At 38.5% G+C, this 22,830-nt stretch overlaps 1 protein-coding gene across 1 annotated transcript in view; it reads left to right on the top strand.

The window, feature by feature from the left end:
- GRPR (gastrin releasing peptide receptor) overlaps window positions 1-21,682 on the top strand; it is a 43,879-nt gene extending 22,197 nt beyond the window's left edge. The window contains exons 2-3 of the mRNA XM_072614278.1: window positions 14,859-15,210; window positions 21,188-21,682. Of these exons, the coding sequence (XP_072470379.1) occupies window positions 14,859-15,210; window positions 21,188-21,580 (745 nt within the window). The 3' untranslated portion in view covers window positions 21,581-21,682. The remainder of the gene's footprint in view (window positions 1-14,858; window positions 15,211-21,187) is intronic.
- Window positions 21,683-22,830: the final 1,148 nt, after the last annotated feature.

Genomic DNA, 22,830 nt, shown 5'->3' with positions numbered 1-22,830 from the left:
AGATTAGGACATCTGACTTGGAGTCTCTCACCTCCCTTCCTAGATCTGAGGGCAAGTATACAGTTATCACTTCCACATTGTGGGGATTAGGGACACAGCACCCCTTCAATGTGGAAAATCCATGTAAAATGTTTGGTCTTCCCTTCGTACCAAATAAACACATAAATAATGGTAATAAAAGATAAATTGATATTATACAATACTATACATATATTTTATGTATTTCTGAGTTTCTAAACTTTTTCTGTGTCATCTGCTGGCCTTTGCATGTTATCTGCAACTTCTATAAAACTCTCCCAAATTTCTCATTTAATTTTTTATGCCTACCTGTGATATATTCAAAACTCACAATGAGGAAAGTCATGATGTAGATGGAATAACTGTATTGTAGTGGATAAGGCATTGGACTGGGAGTTAGGAAGCTCTGGTTTCAAGTGCCACATTCTATGCTTATTTGCTCTATGGTCCTATGAAAGTCATTTATCTCTTTTTTTTTTGCCTCAGTTTTTCTCATCTATAATATGAGCAGTTTTAATCTTTAATGGTTTAAAACTGCACTGACTTTTGGGATACCACTGTATGATATTGGCAACATTTTTATTCACGTTCTCAAAAGTGTTTTTGAATATAGGCTTTAAATTCTTAATTTCTTCTCACATTACCTCGCAGTTAAAATTGGATCTATCCTATGACCTGGGGAAACTTCAATTTTAAATTTAACTTTCTCTTCTTAAAGATTTTTCAGAAATTCAGAAGTACTAGTACTAGCAATCTTCAGTACTAGTCTTTAAGAAAAATTGATTCTTGTCTTTTGTTTTTGCATCACCGTCATTTCCCAATATCATTCCCCTCACCACTTTAAACTCTGCTTTGGGACATAGCTAAGCAGACAACACAGCAACACTAACAACATAGGAAAGGAATCAAACAGCGTAGGTAGCCTCGTACATCTCCAGTCCTGCCATCTCTCTAATGAGAGAAGGGACATATTTTCATCATATATTCCACAGGGCCAAAATCAAGCCTCCTATTCATCAGAATTGGCTACCTTTCACTGTTATTCTCATTTATGTAACTGTAGTGATTAATAGGCAGCTAGGGGACACAGTGCATAGAGGAAGGCTCTTCTTCCTAAACTTAAATCTGCCCTCAGAAACTCCCTAGCTGTATGACCCTGGGCAAGTCACTTAACCCTGTTTGCCTCAGTTTCTTCATCTGTAAAATGAGCTGGAGAAAGAAATGACAAACCCCTCCAGCATCTCTGCCAAGAAAACCTCAGATGGGACCCAAAGTGTCAGACGTGACTGAACAACAGCAACAAGCTACATACATACGTACATGTGAGTATGTGTGTATTATATATATATATATATATATATATATATATAATACACACATATATAATCCACTTTATTTCCATTTTCCTTTTTGCTACCACAAAAATATTGCTCCTGATATTTGTTGTATGTGGCAATGAGATGTTAATTAAAATGACATATTGTTCCCATTAGATATTAAAGTAGAATTTTAAAACATAGATAATAAGATCTCATCCTTAATTGTATATTTTATTTGAAGAATACTGAAATCAAGATCTATTAGAGTAGAAACCTTAGGTTTTAGTCTTTGTTTTGGAACTAACTTGCTACGTCATCAGAGGAAAGCCTTTCTATTTTTCCAGTCCTCACTTTCTTCATCTGTTAAAAATAAATGGGGGTGTATAGCAGCAAGCACTCTGGCATACACAGGAAGGCCTGCTAGCACAGGTTCTCAGATCTGCTTTTCTAAAAAGAAAGCAACTGTTAGGGGTCAACAGTTTAATCTTCTTTAATCACATATACCAATAGACAAAAGGCAAGCAGAGAAATAAAGCCCAACAGACAGGGTTTCTGACTGTCTGACCATAAGCAGTACACACATCACAGATCAACAGACAGATCCAACTGTCTGACCATTACATACATACCTACATAGTTATCAGAGAAAGAAGCACCAACATCTGGGTTTTCAAAGCCAGGGGGGTTCCTTAATGGCTACCCAGAGTCTCATCTGGCACACGAATTTCTTCCAAAAAAATAAGCCCCCCAAAGCAAAACCTCACCTCAGAATATATATACTTTTCAGAGCTGGAGGGCACTACCCAGTGCCTCATTAGAAATTAACAAAAGGTACCTAAGGCCTATTAATTGGTGAGGAAGATCTTTAACTCTCATATTGTGAGCCTTCCTACAAAACAAACCTCCACTAATTATTACAGGGTGGGAGTGTGATACAAATTAGATACTCCCTAAAATCCACCTCTGTCTTCAAATTCTTTTGTTCTAAATAATAATCTATATTTCATGATGAGATCTTCTGCATTTTCATACACAGTTCTTTATAATGCATTTTCCCAAAAAACATTTTCTGAAGATAATTAAAAATTTAAGATCCCCAAACTTTAAAGAAATTTTTGTTAAATTCAAGAAAAAAATTAATCTACTTTCATAAAATATGTAATTAGGAAAATATGACAGTGAGACATTTTAATGTCATAAAAATTGAAATGTGCACTTTTATTTATTTGCCTGTATCTAAAAGTATGTAGGATTTATTTATTGACTTAGTAGATTGTATTTGAAAGATGTTTCATCATGATGTGAGGGTGAGCCTAGGTTCTTGGAGGTTATACTGGCAGGATAGCGGGACTGGCCAATAACATCATGAACTTCCAGAAGCTGGTTCACCAAACATATGTACCTACTGTGGCCTCATTGGTCAATCCTCCTGTAATACTACCAAAAACACAAGTGCTGGCAGGTTTCACTCTGCTAAAAATCAGTATAATGAGATCATTACTGGAATGTTAAATTCAATGGTAAATTCTTTAGCCATTGAGATTCATGAAACAAAAATAGAAAATGACCCTTAGTCCTATATATGAACCTTCCTTTCCATAGTGACACAGTAACAATTTCTCCTTCTTAAGCAGATAGTTGGAAGGCATTGTCCACTCGATCTTGCATCTGCTGCTGCTCTCCTTTGTTTCAAGCTGATGGAACAAGATGCCCTGTCTAGGATAATCTCACCACTTCTAAGCTGACCACCATGCTGCTAACTCAAGTCTTAATTGATACCACCTCCTTCAGCTATCTCTCCTCTCTGAATGGAGGTCAAAGGGTGGAGCATCAAACTCCTCCCAATGCCTTCCTTTGTAGAGGGCAGAAATTAGACACTCAGATCACTCTACTTTGCATCTGCTGTTCTGCCTGGTTTCAATCCCACAGAACAAGATGCCTGGACACCAGATTCCTCCTGGTCCTCCCCCTTTCCTGCCTCCTTTTGTGTATTGTTTTCCCCTTTAGATTGTAAGTTCTTTGAGGGCAGGGACTGCCTTTTCATTAATTGCATCCAAGTGCATAACACTGTGCCAGGCACATAGTACGTGCTTAATCAATGTTGATTGGATGGAATGGGAAGTAATGACTAAAACAAGTCAGTCAGTTATTAAGTGTTTATTTACTATGTACTGGTACATAGTATATACTAAGTGAAGAGATGCAAAAATAATCACTTCACCCAAGGAACTCCCACTTTAATGAGGGAGACAGTATCTAGATAACTAGGATTTTTATGTAGTATATAGAAGGTCATTTTATAGGGGAGGTGTTAACACTTGGGGTAGAGGAATGAGGGAAGAAGCAAAAAAGGCCTCCTGCAGAAGCTAAGAAATTGATATAAAGAGGGAATGACAGGGAGAAGCCAATGAAATGTCAGAGAGAGAAGAGAGGGGAGTTTCCTTTGCAAGGAATTGCAAATAAGACAATGTTACTGGACTGGAAAGGAAGAAATAGGTGGGGTTGAGAGGACCTTTAAATGCCAAACAGAGGAGTTCACATTTGGTGCTGGAGGTCAAAAGCACGAACCAATCTTGGCAGAGAGGAGAAGATCAATCATTGATAAGGTAGTCATTTCAGAATCAGCAATGCGTATGCAGTCAAATCATTGAAATCATTATTCACATAGTTAAAAGGATGAATATTAAAATGTATACTTATAAACAATGATAATGGCACCAATCTAGCCCTTCCAAACAAACTTCATATTTAGAAAAAGAGGAAATGGACTAAAATAAAAGATTTAGACTCTGGTATGATATCTTAGAAAGCCTTAATTGATGAAAGTCACCACCACAAAGAGGACAAAGATGCCAGAAACAACTTAAGGGAGAAAATATTCCATCATTTGGGCAAGTGAAGATCCATGACAAGGAAGGGCAGCACCAACTAAGAGTACAAGCTCAAATGGAACATGACAAACATTGCAGAACGAACAACGAAAGACCGTGAGGCATATTACTTCTCCAAAACAGCAAAATCAGTGGAGGAACAGGCAAGTCTGCAGAATGCAGAATTCAGTATGTTAAAGCAGGTGAAGGACAACGATAGACAAAAATGGAAGGGAGACAACAAATAAACCTGTGGAAGTAGAAATATAACACTGAGCTCTAACATTTCATTACTAGAACTTCTGGAAGTGGAAATGGACCTTGGGGAAAAAAGAAGAAGAATGGTTGCCACTGTCCAAGGACATGCAAAGGAAATTCATGGTGGAGGTAATAAAATTTTAATGGCTCTTGAGGATCCACTTCCATGACATTTCAAAGAGAAAAACATCACAAAAGAATAGAAATCATCATGGGTGATATTACTCACAAAGATCAATGAATTTGACCTTAGTAACTATTAATGCAGATGCTTGCTTTCTCGTGTCTGTGACATTTACTTTGAGAATGTTCACTGCATGTATTAAGTATGTCCTTGACTATGAATGAAAAAGCCTTTTTTCACAGATGGTGTTTATTATAGTAGATCATACCTTCACAGACACACAGTTGACTAAGAGAATACAAAATTCCACTGTATTTCTTGTTTGCTGATTTCAAAAAATATATTACAGTTGGCAAAACAAGATGAAAGCTAACCTTCTACAAGAAGTTTCCTTTTTGCATGTGTTAAAAGAGTGCAAGATTCAGTGAGAAAAAAAGCAACCAAGAAAAGATTGTTCAAGGCTCGTATGATTATTGTTGGGAAGGGAGAAATGAAGCAGGGAGGCCTATGCTTGATGAAGTTGTTTGACTAGACTTTGGTCTAAATAGACAGAAGAAGAATTCCACGAATGAAATCATCCTAGAAAAACACACAGGAATGTGATGATGACGACTAGTGTTTACATGATTTAAAGTTTGTAAAGTACCATACATTCTCTCACTTGACCCTCACAACCCTGTGAGGTTGACACTACAGATAGTATCCCAATATTACAGAAGGCTTGTCCATGCTCACATGGTTGGTTAACTGTCAGAAGTGGGATTTGGATCTAGTTCCTCTCTTAAAATCCAGCTCTCTATCCATCATGCAATGCTACCCCCCAGGAAGACTCAAATAAATGAGGAATATTTATTTCCCATATGGTAACGTTCTATTGGATGGACAAGTTACTAAATCAGAACATTCACTGTGGACAGCCACTGGATCCAGTAAGTACAAAAGTATTGAAATACTCATTATATTTTCTACATTCTGGATGAAGCAAGTAGAATACTGTTCAGTGTTGTGGAAATTTTGCTCCTCATAAATTTGCTGAAGAAACCTAGCAAGACTTTTGTAATTTGTTTTCCCTTTGACAACGTTTTTTGAGGCATGGCCAATAACCTACTTATGTCTCAATATTTGCACCCTTTCTAGGCACTAACTTATTTACAGAGTTTACTTTTTCTATTTTAAGCATACTGACTAGAAGCTGTAATATTTCATATTAGGTATACCTAGTCTCATGGGATCACTTACCAAGTTAATATTGAGATCTAGAATTATATCATCCTACTGAGATGCTGAAAAAAAAATCTAAGTTTTTTTTTATAGTTGACTGGTCAGTGGTTGCCAAATGACTCAACCTTCTTCAGCATCCAAAAGTAATGTAGGAGTGTCTTCAAATTGATGTCTAAGTTTCCACCTCCAACTCTGCATGTTTGGGAGTCGGGGTGTTGCCTTTAATAATATTAATAGCTGTAATAAAAATAAATAGTGTCTTTCCATTTACATCTTTAAGGAGGGCAAATGTTTACTGTGCTGGCAAATAGCTAACTTATGCCCTTCTTTGTCTCTCCTCTCCTAGCTTAAGTAGAGCCTTCCTGATGCAAAAAAGGGCTTCAGGAATATTTGAATATCCAGGCACTAATTCTCAGGATTAGCATGAGAGGAGTTGGTTTGGCCCTGGACTCGGAAGGAGACAACGCAGACCTTTTCAGAGGTCACATTTCTTGTAATCTGGGAACTCTAAGTCATCTGTGAATGAGACAAAGGGAAGTCCCATGAGGGGACGGATATGAAAAAAATGACACAGAAGAAGAAACAGTGTCATGTCTGCCTGAGGGGGTTCTTTTGATAGAACTTTAGTGAAGTGGTAAAACATGGAAAAGAAGCTCTCACACCTGGATTCTCTCATTGTTTTTTCTCCTCCCTTTTCTCCTCCAGTAGTGCCCCTAGAGAAACCTCCACTCTAAAGCACTCCTCTCCCGACTGGTGACTCCTTCCCTGGGACCATCTTTTCAGGAAGGACCCTAACTATGCTTCACCTCACTCAAGCCTGGACTCCTCCCTCCTGAATCCTCTTCTTTACCTTTGCCTGGCCGGTTTCAATGCTCCTGCACAGTTATCTTTTCCTGCCCCCACCTCAGCTCCTTTGCATGTGCTACCTTTTGCCATTAGAATGTAAGTTCCCTGAGATAGGTATGATTTTATTTGCTTATATTTGTAGCATAATACCAAGCACATAGTTTTAATAAATACTACCTATCTATTATCTATCCATCTATCATCTCTCTGTGCCTATATCTGCCTATTACCTGTTATTTATCTATCACCTATGTCTATCATCTATATCTGTTTATCTCTCTATCATCTATGCTTATCACTCTATCATCTGTCTATTTCTACCTATCTATTCTCTTTGTCTGTCTATCTATCTAGATATCTAGCTATCTAATCTAAGTTTAGCTTCATGGCACATGGCTCTGGAGAGACTCGGAAAGAACTGATTGCAAAAGAGAATTATCAATAGCATGCAGAACACTTACCTGAAGCAGAAACAGAAGAAAGAAGAAGAGGAATGAAGCTTTTCTGGGCCTAAGAGAAGAAGCCTGAAGTGATGACTGGGGTGACATCTGGACAAAATCATAACTGAAGAGATGGGATTTCACGTGCTGCTGGTAGAGGGACCACTTTGGAATGGTAGATCTGACTGTGAATGACTGTGGCTGAGTCTCCATGACGGATTAAAGAGCCAAAGAATTGCTCAGATGATATAGTTTCATCAGCAATCCAATGGAGAACCCTTTCCAGGGTCTTGGAAACTCAAGTTTTCCTTCTCAGGAATTTTTTTCCTTTCCTCCACTGCAGCAGGAATCTGTGAGAGGAACTGTTTCCCATTGCATGGATTCATTAGATTTTGTTGATATAGTTCAATGAAATGCTTTATGATTTAATGTCTAGTGATTTGTTTATTCTATAAAATAGAGTCTTTGTTGGACTGGGACCAAATTTTAAACTCTGTACACTATAACATATTGCCCTGCTAATGAGATTTTGTTGCAGTAGGCAGTAGAGCATATTTAGGTTATTGCCAAGATAATCACTACTTTGCATTTATGCAAGTCAAAATCTTATGTGTGTGTGTGTGTGTATGTATATATATATATATATATATATATATATATATACATATAACTTCAAAAATCTTTTCTTCATTTATATAAGTCCTTTCTTCATAAAATTTTTCCTGGGGGCAAAGAGGCAAAAAAAGTATTTGTTTTGTTGTTTGTATAAATAGTTGCAGGCATAGTTCAGCATTCAGAGGAGCAAGCTTATTTTATCCTTAAGAGTATGCATAGATGGATAGATAGATAGATATAGATATATATGTGTGTGCACACACATATGTATACACACACATATAGATGTACATGTATATGTGGAGTGTGTATGTGTATGTTTGTGTATATGTGGAGAGAGAGAGAGAAAGTTGCATTCTCTAAAACCTCACATTCTATGTAGAATAGAGATAAAAACAAACAACAAGCTTACTTGCTTCAGCAGGGAATTGCAGATAAGCAAGGAAGTGCTGGGACCTTTAACAATGATGCTTTGTATATAAGAAAACACTTAATAAATATCTTTTCATTCATTCATTTAGTCAGTCATTCTATACCTAAAGGTCCTAGAACTCACCTTGGAAGAAAGCTGATTCCTCCACTTCTTCAAGTTTTATACCAGAAAAATCAAAGCAAGAATGTTTTGGAGAAGAAAACATGCTCTAATTAACCTCCATTGCATGGTAGGTCTAGGTATATAATAGGATCATAGATTTTGAGCTGGAGGGGACCTTAGACTATATCCAATACAACTACTTCATTTTACGGATGAGGAACTAAGCCCAGAGAGGAAGAGCTGTTAAAAGTAAAATTCTTTATTTGGACTTTCACCCTGATTAATGAGGCAAAACTCAGGACAAATAGAATTAAAAGCAGTTTGTTATAAGCATGTCAAGGTAGCAACATAATGAGGGGCTGACCACTGATGATCAACAAAGGCTTCAAGGTGGTGCCAGCTTTTATGTAGAGGTAACTTTTAAGACATTGGCAAAAGGGATGGACCCTTTGCATCTTAGATCCTCCCCAAAAGAGCAAGAATGTGCTCTTGCAGGTAGGTGTACAGAGATCACAGGTAATATGGTGACTTGGCATGACAAATATTAGGGGACCAGGTGACACCTCCCCCAACACTGATTGACAAGCATGGCTGGAAACAATGGGTCATGGAGTCAACATAACTTTCTTTTTTTTTAATGTTTATTTATTTATTTTTAGTTTTCAACATTCATTTCCACAAAATTTTGAGTTTCAAATTTTCTCCCCATCTCTCCCCTTCCCCCCACTCCAAAACACTGTGCATTCTGATTACCCCTTCCCCCAATCTGCCCTCCCTTGTATCACACACCCCCCTTCCCTTATCTCCATCTTCTCTCTTTTCTTGCTGGGCTAGATAGATTTCTATATCCCATTACCTGTATTTCTTATTTTCCAGTTGTATGCAAAAACAATTCTCAATTGTTTCTCATTCCTAAAACTTTGAGTTCCAACTTGTCTCCCTTCCTGCCTCCCCACCCACCCCAACTGAGCAGGCAAGCAATTCAATATAGGTTATATATGTGTAGTTTTGCAAAAGACTTCGATAATAGTCATGTTGTATAAGACTAACTATATTTCCTTCCATCCCATCCTGCCCCCCATTTATTCTATTCTCTCGTTTGACCTTCCCAAAAGTGTTTACTTCTAATTACTCCCTCCTCCCATTTGCTCTCCCTGCTATCATCCCCCCTACCCGTTATCCCCTTCTCCCCTACTTTCTTATAGTGTAAGATAGATTTTCATACCAAATTGAGTGTGCATGTTATTCCCTCTTTAGGTCAAATGTGATGAGAGTAAGCTTCACTTTTTCCCTCTCACCTCCCTGCTTTTTCCCTCCATTGAAAAAGGTTTTTCTTGCCTCTTTCATCAGAGATAATTTGCTCCATTCTATTTCTTCCTTTCTCCTCCCAATATATTTCTCTTACCCTTTAATTTTATTTTTTTAGATATCATCCCTTCCTATTCAACTCATCCCATGCTCTCTGTCTATATATACATATGTGTGTGTGTGTGTGTGTGTGTGTGTGTGTATAATCCCTCCAACTAACCAAATACTGAGAAAAGTTTTAAGAATTACAAATATTATCTTTCCATGTAGGAATATAAACAGTTCAACTTTAGTAAGTCCCATAACTTTCAATAGAGTAACTTATCCAAGGTTACTCTGATAACAAGTGGCAAAGCCATAATTAGAACACAGAACCTCTGACTCCATAGATATTATTCTTCCCACAGTATCATTCTGTCTCTCATATCCTCATCTCTCTCTGTACTGCAGATCATAGTAAAATCCCGACTGAACAAGTCTGGAAAATTGGACTTGCCTTCCCATCAGTAAAACTTTGAGTATAAGACAGAAATCTCCTATATTTAAAAAATCAACCAGTTTAATAGTTCTTGAACATCTACTTCTCACAAGAAATTGTGATAGGCAAGGGGGTAGGGCATAAAGAAATGCAAGACATATTCATTGTCCTCAAGAAGGTTATAATTCAGGGAAAAAAAACCATGTCCAACAAAAAGATTACTGACAGCTCAGGCCTGTTTATAAATGTGAAATGACTCACAGAGACCATTGATTCCCTTCTTCTCATTTGTGGACTGGTCCATGACAAATTTTTACCAGTCCATAAAAATCTTATTACCAAAGGTCCTTACTTCTGGACTGTGAGAGGAAGCATGTTGGAGTGGTTGGAGAGGCCACCTCAGAGCTGGGCTCAAATCATGGCTCTGATCATACTGACTGTGTGACCCTGAAAAAGTCACTTAACTTCTCAGTAATCTAGGGAACCCTCTAAGACTACAGCATGCAGAGAAACTGTCAACCTGTATTGATAGAGAAAATTTTCTCAATTGGGAATGCCCTGTACCAATAAATTCACCATGCATTATCACTTTTATTTCTTAAAAAAAAAAAAAAGATAAAAATCTGACTCCTCTTCCTGTATTTTGCTCTCCCATTCATGGCTCCTAGTTCCTTCCTCAAATTGCTAAAAGCCTACCTACTAATGCTATTGAAGGCAGAATGATCCAAAGTAGGAAAATACTCATATTTTATTAATTCACAGTATAGTTTGGGTTTAGAAAACCCTGATATAGATAATAAATGTTGAAGAGTTATGGAGAAGAAGAGGTAATGAAAGTCTAAATTAGTCAGGAAATGCCTCAATGAAGAGTAGAAATTCAACTTGGTGCTATACAAAATGTAGGATGAGTATAGACTGAGAGGAGGGAGATAGCAGTAAAGGGAGAAAGATGGGGAATACATTGTGACTGGAATACAATTGCTTTGTTCAAAGTATTAAGACTAAATAGGGGCAGCTAGGTGGTGCAGTGAATAGAGCACCAGTGCAGGGGTCAGTAGGACCTGAGTTCAAATCTCACCTCAGACACTTGACACTCATTAGCTGTGTGACCTTGGGCAAGTCACTTAGCCCCAATTGCCTCTTCCTGGGTGATCTCCATTCATCCTGATGAACATGTGGTCACTGGATTCTGATGGCTGTGGAGGAAAAGTGAGACTGGTGACCTACACAGTCACCAAAACAAAGTCAAGTGCAAGTCATCATTATTTCTCTAATGGCATGGTCTTCTTCGGCAATGAAGGATGAACACACACACACACACACACAAGAGTAAATAATTATTGCTCTACTCAGGGAATGATCCTTGATTATTATTCGCACAATCCTTCATAAAGAAGTGGAAGATATATGAAATATAAAGAATAAAAATTACTATTGGACTTTTCTGCATATTACTTAGTCTAGTGATTCCCAATTTTTTTTCAAATAATATGGTTTCTTTTTAATGTAAATTTTTGTGCAGCACACAGGATAATCAGTAATGAGGAATTCTGATTTTCTGGCTCAAATATATTAATAAAAATTGAAGATGGGAGTAGATCAGAAGAGGAGGTTAAGGCATGAACTAAATAGCGACATAAACTAGAGAGAAATAGTGATTGTTGAAAAGTTTGAGAAACTTGGAAGCCAGGGTGTTTAAAGAGAATCAGGTTTGGAGTGGAGAAGAAGAAGGCTGATAGGAGGTAACTGATGTAATTGGGGATGAGGGTCAATGGTAGTGACAAATGACTACATGAAGTATCTTGTCTAGGGTGGAAAGAATTTTAATAAAAGAGAGGAAAGGGCTGAGTGCAGATGTGGGGAGAATGCTAACTCTTCCTCCTGGCCCTATGTGCCATAGAATTTGTGAAAAGGATCAACTGACTTTGTAAATAGTACCAAGAGATGTGGCATATTCAGGAGAAAGCTAAGGTTCAATAAGTATGGATGTTCAATAAATATGGAGGGTTGTGTTCATCCTTTGTTACTGAAGAAGACCATGCCATCAGAGAAATGATGACATGACTTGCACTTGACTTTGTTTGGAGGGAGGGAGGGCTGTGCAAGGTCACCAACCTCACTTCTCCTCCAGAGCCATCTGAATCCAGTGACCTGATATTCCTCAGGATGACTGGAGATGACCCAGGATGTACTGGGAGATCCCTTTAGGGTGAGGTAATGCCCATTCATTGAATAGGCCTGTTTAAGAAGTAGTCAGGGCATGGTCCCTTTAATGAAACAAAGAAAATAAAGACATCAGGTTGAGAGGGAAACAGCAACAGTTACTATTGATAATCACTCTGAAGTCAGGAGGGTCCAGAAGACAGCTTTTAGGCAGGTGCCAGGGGCCCCATGGTGTCTGAGCTTCACAGTGAAGTTCAGGGATAGGGAAGGGAGAGGAAGGGAGGGGAGAGGAGGGAGACTAGCCAGCAAAACCCAAGTCACCTGGGCATCTTTTGGCCATCCAAATTTACCTTCCTTTGGAGAGGAGAAGAAAGAGGAGGGGGAGACAAACAGGAGAGGAGGAGCTGAGTCTACTCACAGGGTTGTGTTCATCCTTTGTTGCTGAAAAAGATCATGCCATCAGAAAAATGATGACATGACTTGCACTCGACTTTGTTTTGAGTGAGGGAGGGCTGTGCAAGGTTGCTGGTGTGGAAGGACTGTGAAGAGGGAAGATGAAAGAGAGTTTACAACAATAGATTGAGCACTGTATAAACAGAGGAGAATAGAAAAACTAGGAATTAGTGTTAGGTTGGGCAGAGAAGAGAACATGGGGAGATGTAACAAGGGAGTGGGTTTTACATAGGCATAAAGCAACTCTAAATCATAGGGTAAGTAAGACAAGCTGGGAGTAGGAACTGACTAGCTAGTACATGAAGAGTTCCAAGTATAGAGAAGCTAAATTGACTCCAAGTCTAACCTAACAATGTTGTACCAGTGCCTGTACAGATCCAAATTCTGAGATGGAATTCTTTCACTTCATTATTACAAGTGAAGAGAGAGTGGGTGTAAAGACAATATTAGTGGATTGACTGTTTATTTTATCCAAAACTTTGAGCACTAATTCTGTTCTGGGTGCTGTCTTAGGTGACCAACTGCCAAGTGTGAGATAGTACTTGTCTTCAAAGATTTTACTGGGGTTGAAGATGTGGGAAGAGAGGGAAACAGAAGCCCAGGTGCTATCTCTGCCGTCAGTTCTCCTTTGTGATCTTGCCCCTAGACCAGAAAGTACAATGGAGCCAGCCCTCTCTCATTAGACCATCAGATCTTTGTCATGGATGTGGATGGTTGTCAAACTCTGACTGAACCAGTGAAAGGTGCTGGTTAGGCAAGTTGATCCTATGCCAGGGGCATAAGCATATCACCTAGATGTTGACACCTCAGGATAAAGACTTGATCTATCAGTGCTGGGTCTGACTGTGGATAGTAAATGAAGAATATCTGTTCAATGAAAAATTGCTACTATGAATTTAATAATTCACAGCACTTTCTTTCCATCTTATCTAAAATTAATTTTGGAATTTAATATTGAATTCTAGTAATTTCTTTCCATCATATATTTCCCATCAGAGTGTGAATAGACACCAGAAAAAAATTCAGAAACATCTCAGGCTGCCAATATTCACAATATGAATAGTAAATATGGCATCTTCTTCCCTATATACTAAGCAAACAAGGTAGAATTAAGTAATGGAAACAAAGCATGCAAGAGGAAGATATTAAACCAATGAAAAATGGTGGAAAGAAAGTAGAACAAAATATGATGGATTTGCACTGCTATAGGGGAGGAGGAGAAGGAAAGGAAGGTGCTGTGTTATAGTATACCATGATAGATAAGACAGAAGGAAACTTCCTTGTCCCTTACCATCATTGAAATCATACCTAGCACTGATAGATCAAAGCTTTATCCTAGGATGCCAACATTCAGGGTGACTTAGCATCCCTGACTTAGCATCAAGCTCCAAGTTGTAACCATAGTACCCAACTTCCATTATGGAGCAAGTTGTGCTAATGTTAAGACTCTAATATACCATGGAAAAAGTGAAGGATTTGGAGTCAGAGGGTCTCTGTCCAAATCTGCCATTTTAAGACCTGTATTATTTTAAGTGATTCATTTGACTTATCTAGATCCCAGTTTCTCACCTCTAAAGTGAAAAAGCTAGACAGGATGACCTCCAAGGTCCTTTGTATCTCTGAATTTATGATCCTGTGGTCACATATGACTTAATTCAATATTCTCTCTCAAACTGAAAAGGCAGTTTGAAAATAATATTCAAATACTCAGAATTTGCCTTAGGTTAAAAAATTATTCACTCTCCCTATTTCTTTTATAAATATCATATCTATACATGTTTTAGTAGTGTTTAAACATGACCTGCATTTTAAAATTTTAAGTTTTACAAAGCATCTTATAGATATTATCTCACTTTATTTTATTATGATAATAACTCTAATGGATTCAAGGGACAAATATTATTATCCTAATTTTATAGATAGAGTAACTGAGGCTCAAGGAAGTTCTGTGATTAACCCATGGTCACACCCATGCAAAGGCAAGCTTTGGAGTCTTTCTGGACTCCACGTTCAGCACTCTGTCTGCCACAAAACCTTGAAAAGAAATGAAAGTGGTCCTGTCTTTGTTTTTCTTAAAATAACTTTACCTTCCACAAAGTATGGAAATGGGATATCATTGATGGATGCTTTGTGATGAAGATGCATAAAATAAAAGTAAAATTTAAAAGATGACTCTCAGAGCACTAATGGTTTCTCTTTCTTGGCCCTAGGTATAAAGCTATTGTTCGACCAATGGATATTCAAGCCTCCCATGCCCTATTGAAGATCTGCTTAAAGGCGGCTTTTATCTGGATCATCTCCATGTTACTTGCCATTCCTGAAGCGGTGTTTTCTGATCTGCACCCATTTTATGAGCAGAGCACCAACCAAACGTTTGTCAGCTGTGCACCATACCCCCATTCCAACGAGCTGCACCCCAAAATCCATTCAATGGCTTCCTTCCTGATCTTCTACGTTATTCCCTTGTTCATAATTTCTGTGTACTATTATTTCATTGCCAAGAATTTAATCCGGAGTGCTTACAACTTGCCAGTGGAAGGGAACATACATGTCAGAAGGCAGGTAGGTTTTCTAAAATGCTTTTATTTCTCACTAGGGGTGTCTTTGAGCCATGACTTGAATCTCTTTGGCAGCTAATGAATAAAATATAGGTAGATATATACCAGGTGGTTCCATACTAGGCAGATGTGATTTTTGGATAAATGGTGCTTTAGGTAAGTCTACCTGAAAGTTTTAGGAAGCCCTGTTTGTGTATAGGTAACCTAGGTACCCACAACACTTATAATTAATTCAGCATCTTTTAAAGATATGATGTTAATGAGACTGGTTTTTTTTTAATATTTAAGTGAATTGTTTGATTTCAATCTGAAATTTAGGAGATAGTTGATATCGGTTGCTCCTCTTCTCCTAACATCCTGAAAATGTAGTTAGGCTCATTCTTAGTGTCTTGCTTGCCACTGTGTGAAGTGTGTTTAGGGATAGATAATAAAATTATTGTAATAAGTATTTATTTTTGGAAAGAGATTGTAGTAGAGGGAGGTAAAGAAATAATAATAGCTGATATCTATATCATTTATATCTTTACATCTATACTTATCTATGTCATTTCATTTTATCCTCACAATGATGCCCATTTCACGGATAAAGAAACTGAGGCTCAGATTAGTTAAATAGATTTCTCAAGGCCACATAGTTTGTGGTGCAGTGGGAAAGGTGCTAGATTTGGAGTCAAAGGACCTGACTTCAAATCCTGATTTTACTTATTTATAAAATTAGGGAGTTGTATTCTTGAGTCTCTGTTTCTATGTTGGAGAGTATAGGTGTTCAGGGAGGCCTAGCACCTCCTGTTGCTCATCCGCCTTTGGTGTCCACCTGTCACCCAGTCCTCACCTGTGGCTCCAAGAAGCTGCAGCATGAATAATAGCAGTAAAACCCAATAAAACCATCTTGGCAGATGGATTAGACCAGATTGGGGGTAAATGGCAGGCTTCAAACCCTTCAGTGAGTTAGGGCGGATGTCTACCTGAAGCACGTGGAGACTTCCCTTGGAGGAATGGGCAGATGAAAATAATTGGTTCCAACAGCCATGAAAGCAGCTGAAGCAGGTGCTGTGGAGTGCTTAGAGCTTTGTAAGACATTGAAGATGCCAAGGTCATTCACTACATCCTGCCTGGCCTCTCACCAGTTGTCTTTACTTTTGTCTTGCCACTGGACTTTGAGGAGTCTAAAACAGAGAATGAAACTGACAACTTTGTGCACCTCTGCCTTAAATCCAATCCATATGCAAGAAAAGTGATCATCCTATGACATCCTTGGTCCTCTTTGAAAATTAAGAATCAACAGCAACAGTTTCTAAGTTGTTGATTCACTGATAACTATCAGGGCTGAGACTCAATCCCACTTTTTCTTGAATTCCAGCTCAAGGTTCTTTCACCGTTAGAAGTTTTAGTACTTAGTTGCAATGAGCAAATAGCTTGATATATAGTGGATTCATATCCATTATCTCATTTAATCCTTCTAGAGTGAGTGCTAAATTTGATGTCAAAGCACTTAGTTTCTTCATTTGCAGAATGCCAGGGCTGAATTAGTTAACTTCCACATCCCGTCTAACCCTAAATCAATGATCCTGTGAAGTAAAGACAACCCAATGAGATAGGGAGTAAGATGACTGAACTGCCTCCTAACGCCTCCCTCTTACTCCCTTGACTTTGCTATATCAGCAGCCAAGGAGCTCAAAACTGACTGGACCCGTTGAAAGAGCCTGAACTCCTATTTCAGGAAGAAGGCTGGCATGAAAGAATAATCCACCTTGTCCTGCATAATTGTTCTCCAACAGATAAGAGCCTAATAAAACATTTAAGGACATTATTCACACCATCTTTTCACTTTTATTTATGCCTCCTCTTCCACCTAGACCAGCTAAAAAGAAGAGGAGCCCATGATTTCATTCCTGAGAAGAAGCCAGTAAAAATGGAGAACTTGTTGATCCTGCTGTCCTCCTTACTCTTTTACTTTACAGCTTAGATGTGTATGTTTCAGCCTTTAGGGCAGAAAGGAATGCAGACACCATTTCAGTAAAGAGCTGGCTCAATTGGAGGCCTCACCCTACAACATTCAATTTGTGGTCAAGGTTATGGAAATGGGAGGGTCAGAGGGGAGACTTCAATGAAATTGTCCTCTAAAAGTGCCCCTCAGGGAGGAATATCATTTCCTTCCATTGTTCTACCATTAGAAAAAAAATGGCTTTTCTCTTACAACAGAAGCAAGACAATCATATTACTGGAAGCTGCTTTCATGAAGCCGTATCAATATATGGCCTCAGTAGGTCATATGAGGTAGACACCCCTTCAAATCTTTGAGGAGTACATACGCCACATAATAATAATAATGGTGCATGATTTGTAGTGTATTTTGAGGGGTTTTAGATGTTTATTCTGGTCCAAATCTGTGATTTCATCATTCAAACTTTTTGGTCTCAGGACCCCTTTACACTTTTTACAGTTATCAAGGACCCTAAAGAACTTTTTACCAATACTTACTGCATTAGAAATTAAAACATCTTATTATTACGATGAAAATGCTTTGACCTCATAGAGCCCTTAACAGGGTGTCAGTGCTCCCAGGGGGCTCCATACCATACATTTGTTCTACCATTGCAGGTACCATTGCCTACTTTGTAACTTGTTGTAGAGGGTTACCTAGGGCACTGAGAGGTTAAATACCTTTCCCTTGGTTACAGAGCCAGTGTGTGTCAGAGATAGGACTTGAAATTCGTTTTTCCTAAATTCCAGGCCTGACTTTCTATCCACTATCCAGGCTGCCACGAATGTATTTTAAGTTAGTATATTTATATTTCTGATTAACTATCAATAGCCAAAGGGGGACGGGGAGTTGTGGCATCTCCATTTCCATTTATCCATGTACCAATCCAATTATTTTGGGGCAGCCCTGAAAATAAAGGACAAAATCAAAGATACCATATTTTGCTCCTTCACCATGCCCAGCTCTCTCAGTTAAAATTCAGTATACACAAATTATGGAAACTGCTAGTCTAGAGAAAGTCACTTGATTGGGAGATGGAGTATTGAGAGTAAATCCAATGAGTAATATCTCTTTTTTAAAATGTTTACTGTCAACTTATATTTTATTCAATAAATTTGAATACCACCATCTGTTAAGGAAAAATGGCTTGAACCTTGTACTTTGTTGCAGAGTAAGGAAAAGAGGTGAAATAGGAAAGACCATAGTTGAAGCTGCTAAAATATTAGACTTCCTTTTATCTCCTAAACCCCCACCAAAAAGTTTCAGTCTAAAGAATTGTGAGAGCATTCATGCAAGCAACACCCCAGTAGCCTGGCTTGGGTAGAAAGGCCATGTCTATTTTAGCACAGCACTTGAAAGTGATTTGGGGATACCTATAAACCCAGAGCAAGGAACCTAGCAGCTAGTTATCCCAAATACGGGACATACAGGTTCACATGACTATTTGGGGAAGACATATAGACCAGGCCCCCAAAAAGGTGCATCAGAGTCTTTTCATTAAACAGAAAGCTGTCCACAGGGTCAGGGAAAACTGCCTGTGCTCACTGATAAATGTGTTCTTTATGTAAATTGTTTCAAAATAAATTTTTATTATAAGCAATCATTTAAGAAGTAAAATAAACAAATGAGAGAAAACCACATGTAAAATCAATAATTTCAACTTATTCAGGGTTCGCTAAAATGATAAATATTATATGCAGGTTACCAAAATGATTTTGTTTCTGCTTCTCCCACCCTTTTTCTTCTGTAAAACTGTATTTTGTTGTTGATTCTTTTATAGTCAGCGTGGACTATAGTTCTGATTCTGCATTCTTGACTCTGAATCACTTCACATAAGTTTTTCTATATTTCTCTCTATCCTTTTTATTTGTCTTTTTTATGGTACAATAATATTTCATTACAGTGATAGACTGAAGTTTATTCAGCTGTTTCCAATTCCTAAGTATGTCAGGCATTTATAATCTTTTGCTATTTTATTAATAAAGCTTCTATAAATATTTCTATACAGCTAGAGTTTCTTTGTTCCTTGTAACAGCATTCTTTTAATATGGTCCTAGTAATGGAATCATTGGCTCAAAGGGCATGATCATTATTGTAACTTATTGACTGTTGACAGATTGCATCATTCTATTGACAGTTTAATAGTGGGCCTATTTCTTTATAGCCACTACACTGAATTTGTTTTTTTTTTTTTTAAATTAACATTTTCAATTTGATGCAAGGCCTTTAGTGTAAAACTTTAAGTCATGGAATCGAATGTTATGTCCAAAGATTGTTACCTTTCTGAAAGCCATGTTTGTGAAATGTAGGTTCAGTAGATTCCATATAAATTGTAGGGGAAATGGCATAACCACGGGGCCCTAGGGAATCTCATCCAATCCCAAGAGACAGTTTAAGTGCCAAATACTCTATTATTCAGAAGATTAATCATGGCAAAATTCAAAGAATTGAATGGGGTGTGATGGAAATCTGGGCCTCAGTAGCCAGAGACTGGTTTGAGAAAGAGCAGTCTTTCTAAATTGCCCCACAGAGGTAATTTTAGTATACAGGGGATTTTGTTGTTGTTGTTTTTTAAAGTAAGGTCATTGCTGTTCTTGGGATCAAATCAGTGATGAAGGCCAGCATCAGGGCATGGTCCCCTTCTTCTGAATATCATCCATGCCAGCTATGTAGGGAATGCTATCAATAACTAATTCCTATCAAGTCATCCTTCTATATTTGTTGTTCAGTTGTTTTCAGTCATTTCTGACTCTTTGTGACCCCATTTTGGGTTTTCTTGACAAAAATACTCGAGTAGTTAGCCATTTACCTCTCCAATTCATTATACAGATAAGGAAACTGAGACAAACAGGGTTAAAGTGATTTTCTCAGGTTCACCACAGCTAATAAGTGTCTAAGGCCAGATTTGCACTCATGAAGTCTTCTGGACTCCATGCTTGGCACTCTGTCCTCTGTACCACCTATTCTCCCTCTTCCTGTACTACTAATATTATACTGTGAGGTACCTGTCTCAGAGGTAGCAATATAGTGCAGTGGAAAGCATGCTAATTTTTTTTTTTTTGAGTTAACAAACCTAGGTTCAGAACCCTGCTCTGTAAATTAATACCTGTCTGCCATTGGGCAAATTACTTAACCTCTGCAGTCCTCAGTTTCCTCATCTGCAAAATAAGAGTGGGTAGGGACTTGGATTAGATGGCCTCCAAGGTCCCTTTTACCTATGAATCTGGAATCCTATAATGTAAGGCATGGATTTGCTCCATCATACTCCATTTAATTCTTTGAATTAAAGCTTTGTTGGCAATTTAGTATGTTACTTTTTTTCTTGACCACCAGTTTTGATAAAATCATACATAGAGGATAGAAGGGAAAGAGAGATAATTTTGGACTGTGGGACACAGGGGAGGGTAAGTCTAGTTGACTCACCACAGTGGGGAGCTGTGTATGGGCAGTGAGCCCTGGAGGGAGTGGGGTAGAGTGGCATGGAGGTACAGTAGTTACACCTTTTGTGCTCCTTTGAAAAATAAACTCAAAGAGTCTCACAATACTCATTTCCTTATCTCCCCACTGGAGGCTAAAGCTGGCACAGGCCCATCAGCAGTACAGGTGGATTTGTGTCCAAGGAGCAAGAGGGTAGAAAGAGTGGATTATCCTTCTATTGTAAATCTGCTGGATGATCAGAATGTGGAACTTGTCAGAAAAACGGAATAAGAGACAAAGGTGGAATCCTGGGTTGGGCTATGCCATCAGCCAATATAGCGGTCTGGTAGCTTTACAGAAAATGAATATTAGGTGTGGAATATGGAACCACAAATGAGCAGAGCCAATAAACCCTCAAGGGCCCTCCTTGTAATTGCTACATGTAATCCTTTAAGCCATGTAATCAGCTTTGTTTTAAGCTCTCCTTGTGGCTGATGCATTGTCAACCCTTTTCTGTCTCAGTTAATTGCATTTTAATCCCTGGGCATGTGCTTGTCTGTCTATCCTTGGGTCTCTACAGATCGAATCCCGAAAGCGGCTGGCCAAGACGGTGCTGGTGTTCGTGGCTCTGTTCGCCGTCTGCTGGCTGCCCAACCACATCATCTACCTGTACCGCTCCTACCACTACTCAGAAGTGGACATCTCCATGCTGCACTTTGTTACCAGCATCTGCGCCCGGCTCCTGGCCTTCGCCAACTCCTGTGTCAACCCCTTTGCTCTCTACTTGCTGAGCAAGAGCTTCAGGAAACAATTCAACTCCCAGTTCTCCTGCTGCCGCCCGGGACTGCTCAGGAGGTCCCAGAGTACCGGCAGGAGTACCACGTGCATGACCTCACTCAAGAGCACCAATCAGTCTGTGGCTACCTTCAGCCTCATCAATGGCAACCATGTCTGCCATGAGGGTTATGTGTAGAGTTGCCCCAAGAAAGGTGGCCTTAGATTGAGCTTTCATTCACCCTCTAACAGCCCAGGAGTGCTTTTACCTCCTCTCACCCCTTCCCTTCCACCCCCAATTTAGGTCCTCCATGTTTCAGAGAGCACCTGAAACCCGTGAGAAGTTAGTTTTGGCAGAAAGGAGTTGGGAAAGTGGGACTGAGCTATGGGTATTTTGAAGAGATAACAACATTACCTTTCTATCTTCTATTGTAATTGACCCTGGGAAATTTTTCAGAAATATGAATGGAGGGAGGATATAGCCCTGAGCTCTAGTGTGCAGGCATAGCCTGCCTTAAGTCAAATAGATGACTATTCAGTTTTCTAAAGAAAAACACAAAAGAGATGATTCTTCACTTATCAAATATTTCCTCTTTAGTGTTCCTTTACCTGGGAACTGGTTGACTTAAAATGTGATTTGATTTATCTTTTCAGGAAAACATCCATTGTCCCCCAGTGAAGAGTACCTGTTTGTAAACCAAACATGGCAAGTATGTTTGACATGCATCTGTCTAATACTTTAGTGTTCAAGCTGAGGGACCTTCTCAAATTAGAAAACCCAGACAAAATGAGGCAATAAAACTTGCTGAACATTTATTTTCCAAGGTAGGCACTGTTTTGTCTTCTTTGTCTTTATATCTTTCATGCCTAGAAGCTTGTCTAGTACATAATAGAAGCTTTAAAAATACTTGTTGACTAAATCCACAGGTAAAGCAGACAATTTGAAATTATCTGTACTTGTTCTCTCCCTTGTGTGATGTGAATACATAGCTTGCTAAGACTGAATTCTTACTTGTTAGCAGTCTCTTTCATTTGGCTGCTGCAAAAGACTGATTACTAAGAAATAATGTTTTTAATCAGGAAAAAAAACAGCATTAAGGAAGAAACGCTTAAACTTTTACCTATTTCCTAGAGCTAAATGTGTGTGTGCCTGTGTATAACATAGTATTTATTTATATTGTAAATTTTTAAATGTAAAGAATGATATTTAGGGGTTGAGGGAGGGTGGGTAGGTTGTGTTGTGTCTGCCTCATAAAGGCAATTAATTTAAATGTGAAAACGATCAAGTGAATTTGATTGAAAATGTGTTTTCAGTTAAAAGTAGTTCACCTACTCTCCGCCCCCACCCCCACCCCCAAAGATCATGGAAAACTCTACTTGTTACATTTCAGGAGCCTGTATTTCTCCTAGAATCTGTATGAAAAAGTTTGCTTTTTAGGTTTGTTTAAT

The sequence above is a fragment of the Notamacropus eugenii genome, chromosome 5 (genome assembly GCF_028372415.1).
Source record: "Notamacropus eugenii isolate mMacEug1 chromosome 5, mMacEug1.pri_v2, whole genome shotgun sequence".
Classification (NCBI taxonomy): Eukaryota; Metazoa; Chordata; class Mammalia; order Diprotodontia; family Macropodidae; genus Notamacropus; species Notamacropus eugenii.
The sequence above is the reverse complement of the archived record's forward strand: the minus strand, read 5'-3'. Positions and strand labels throughout refer to the sequence as shown.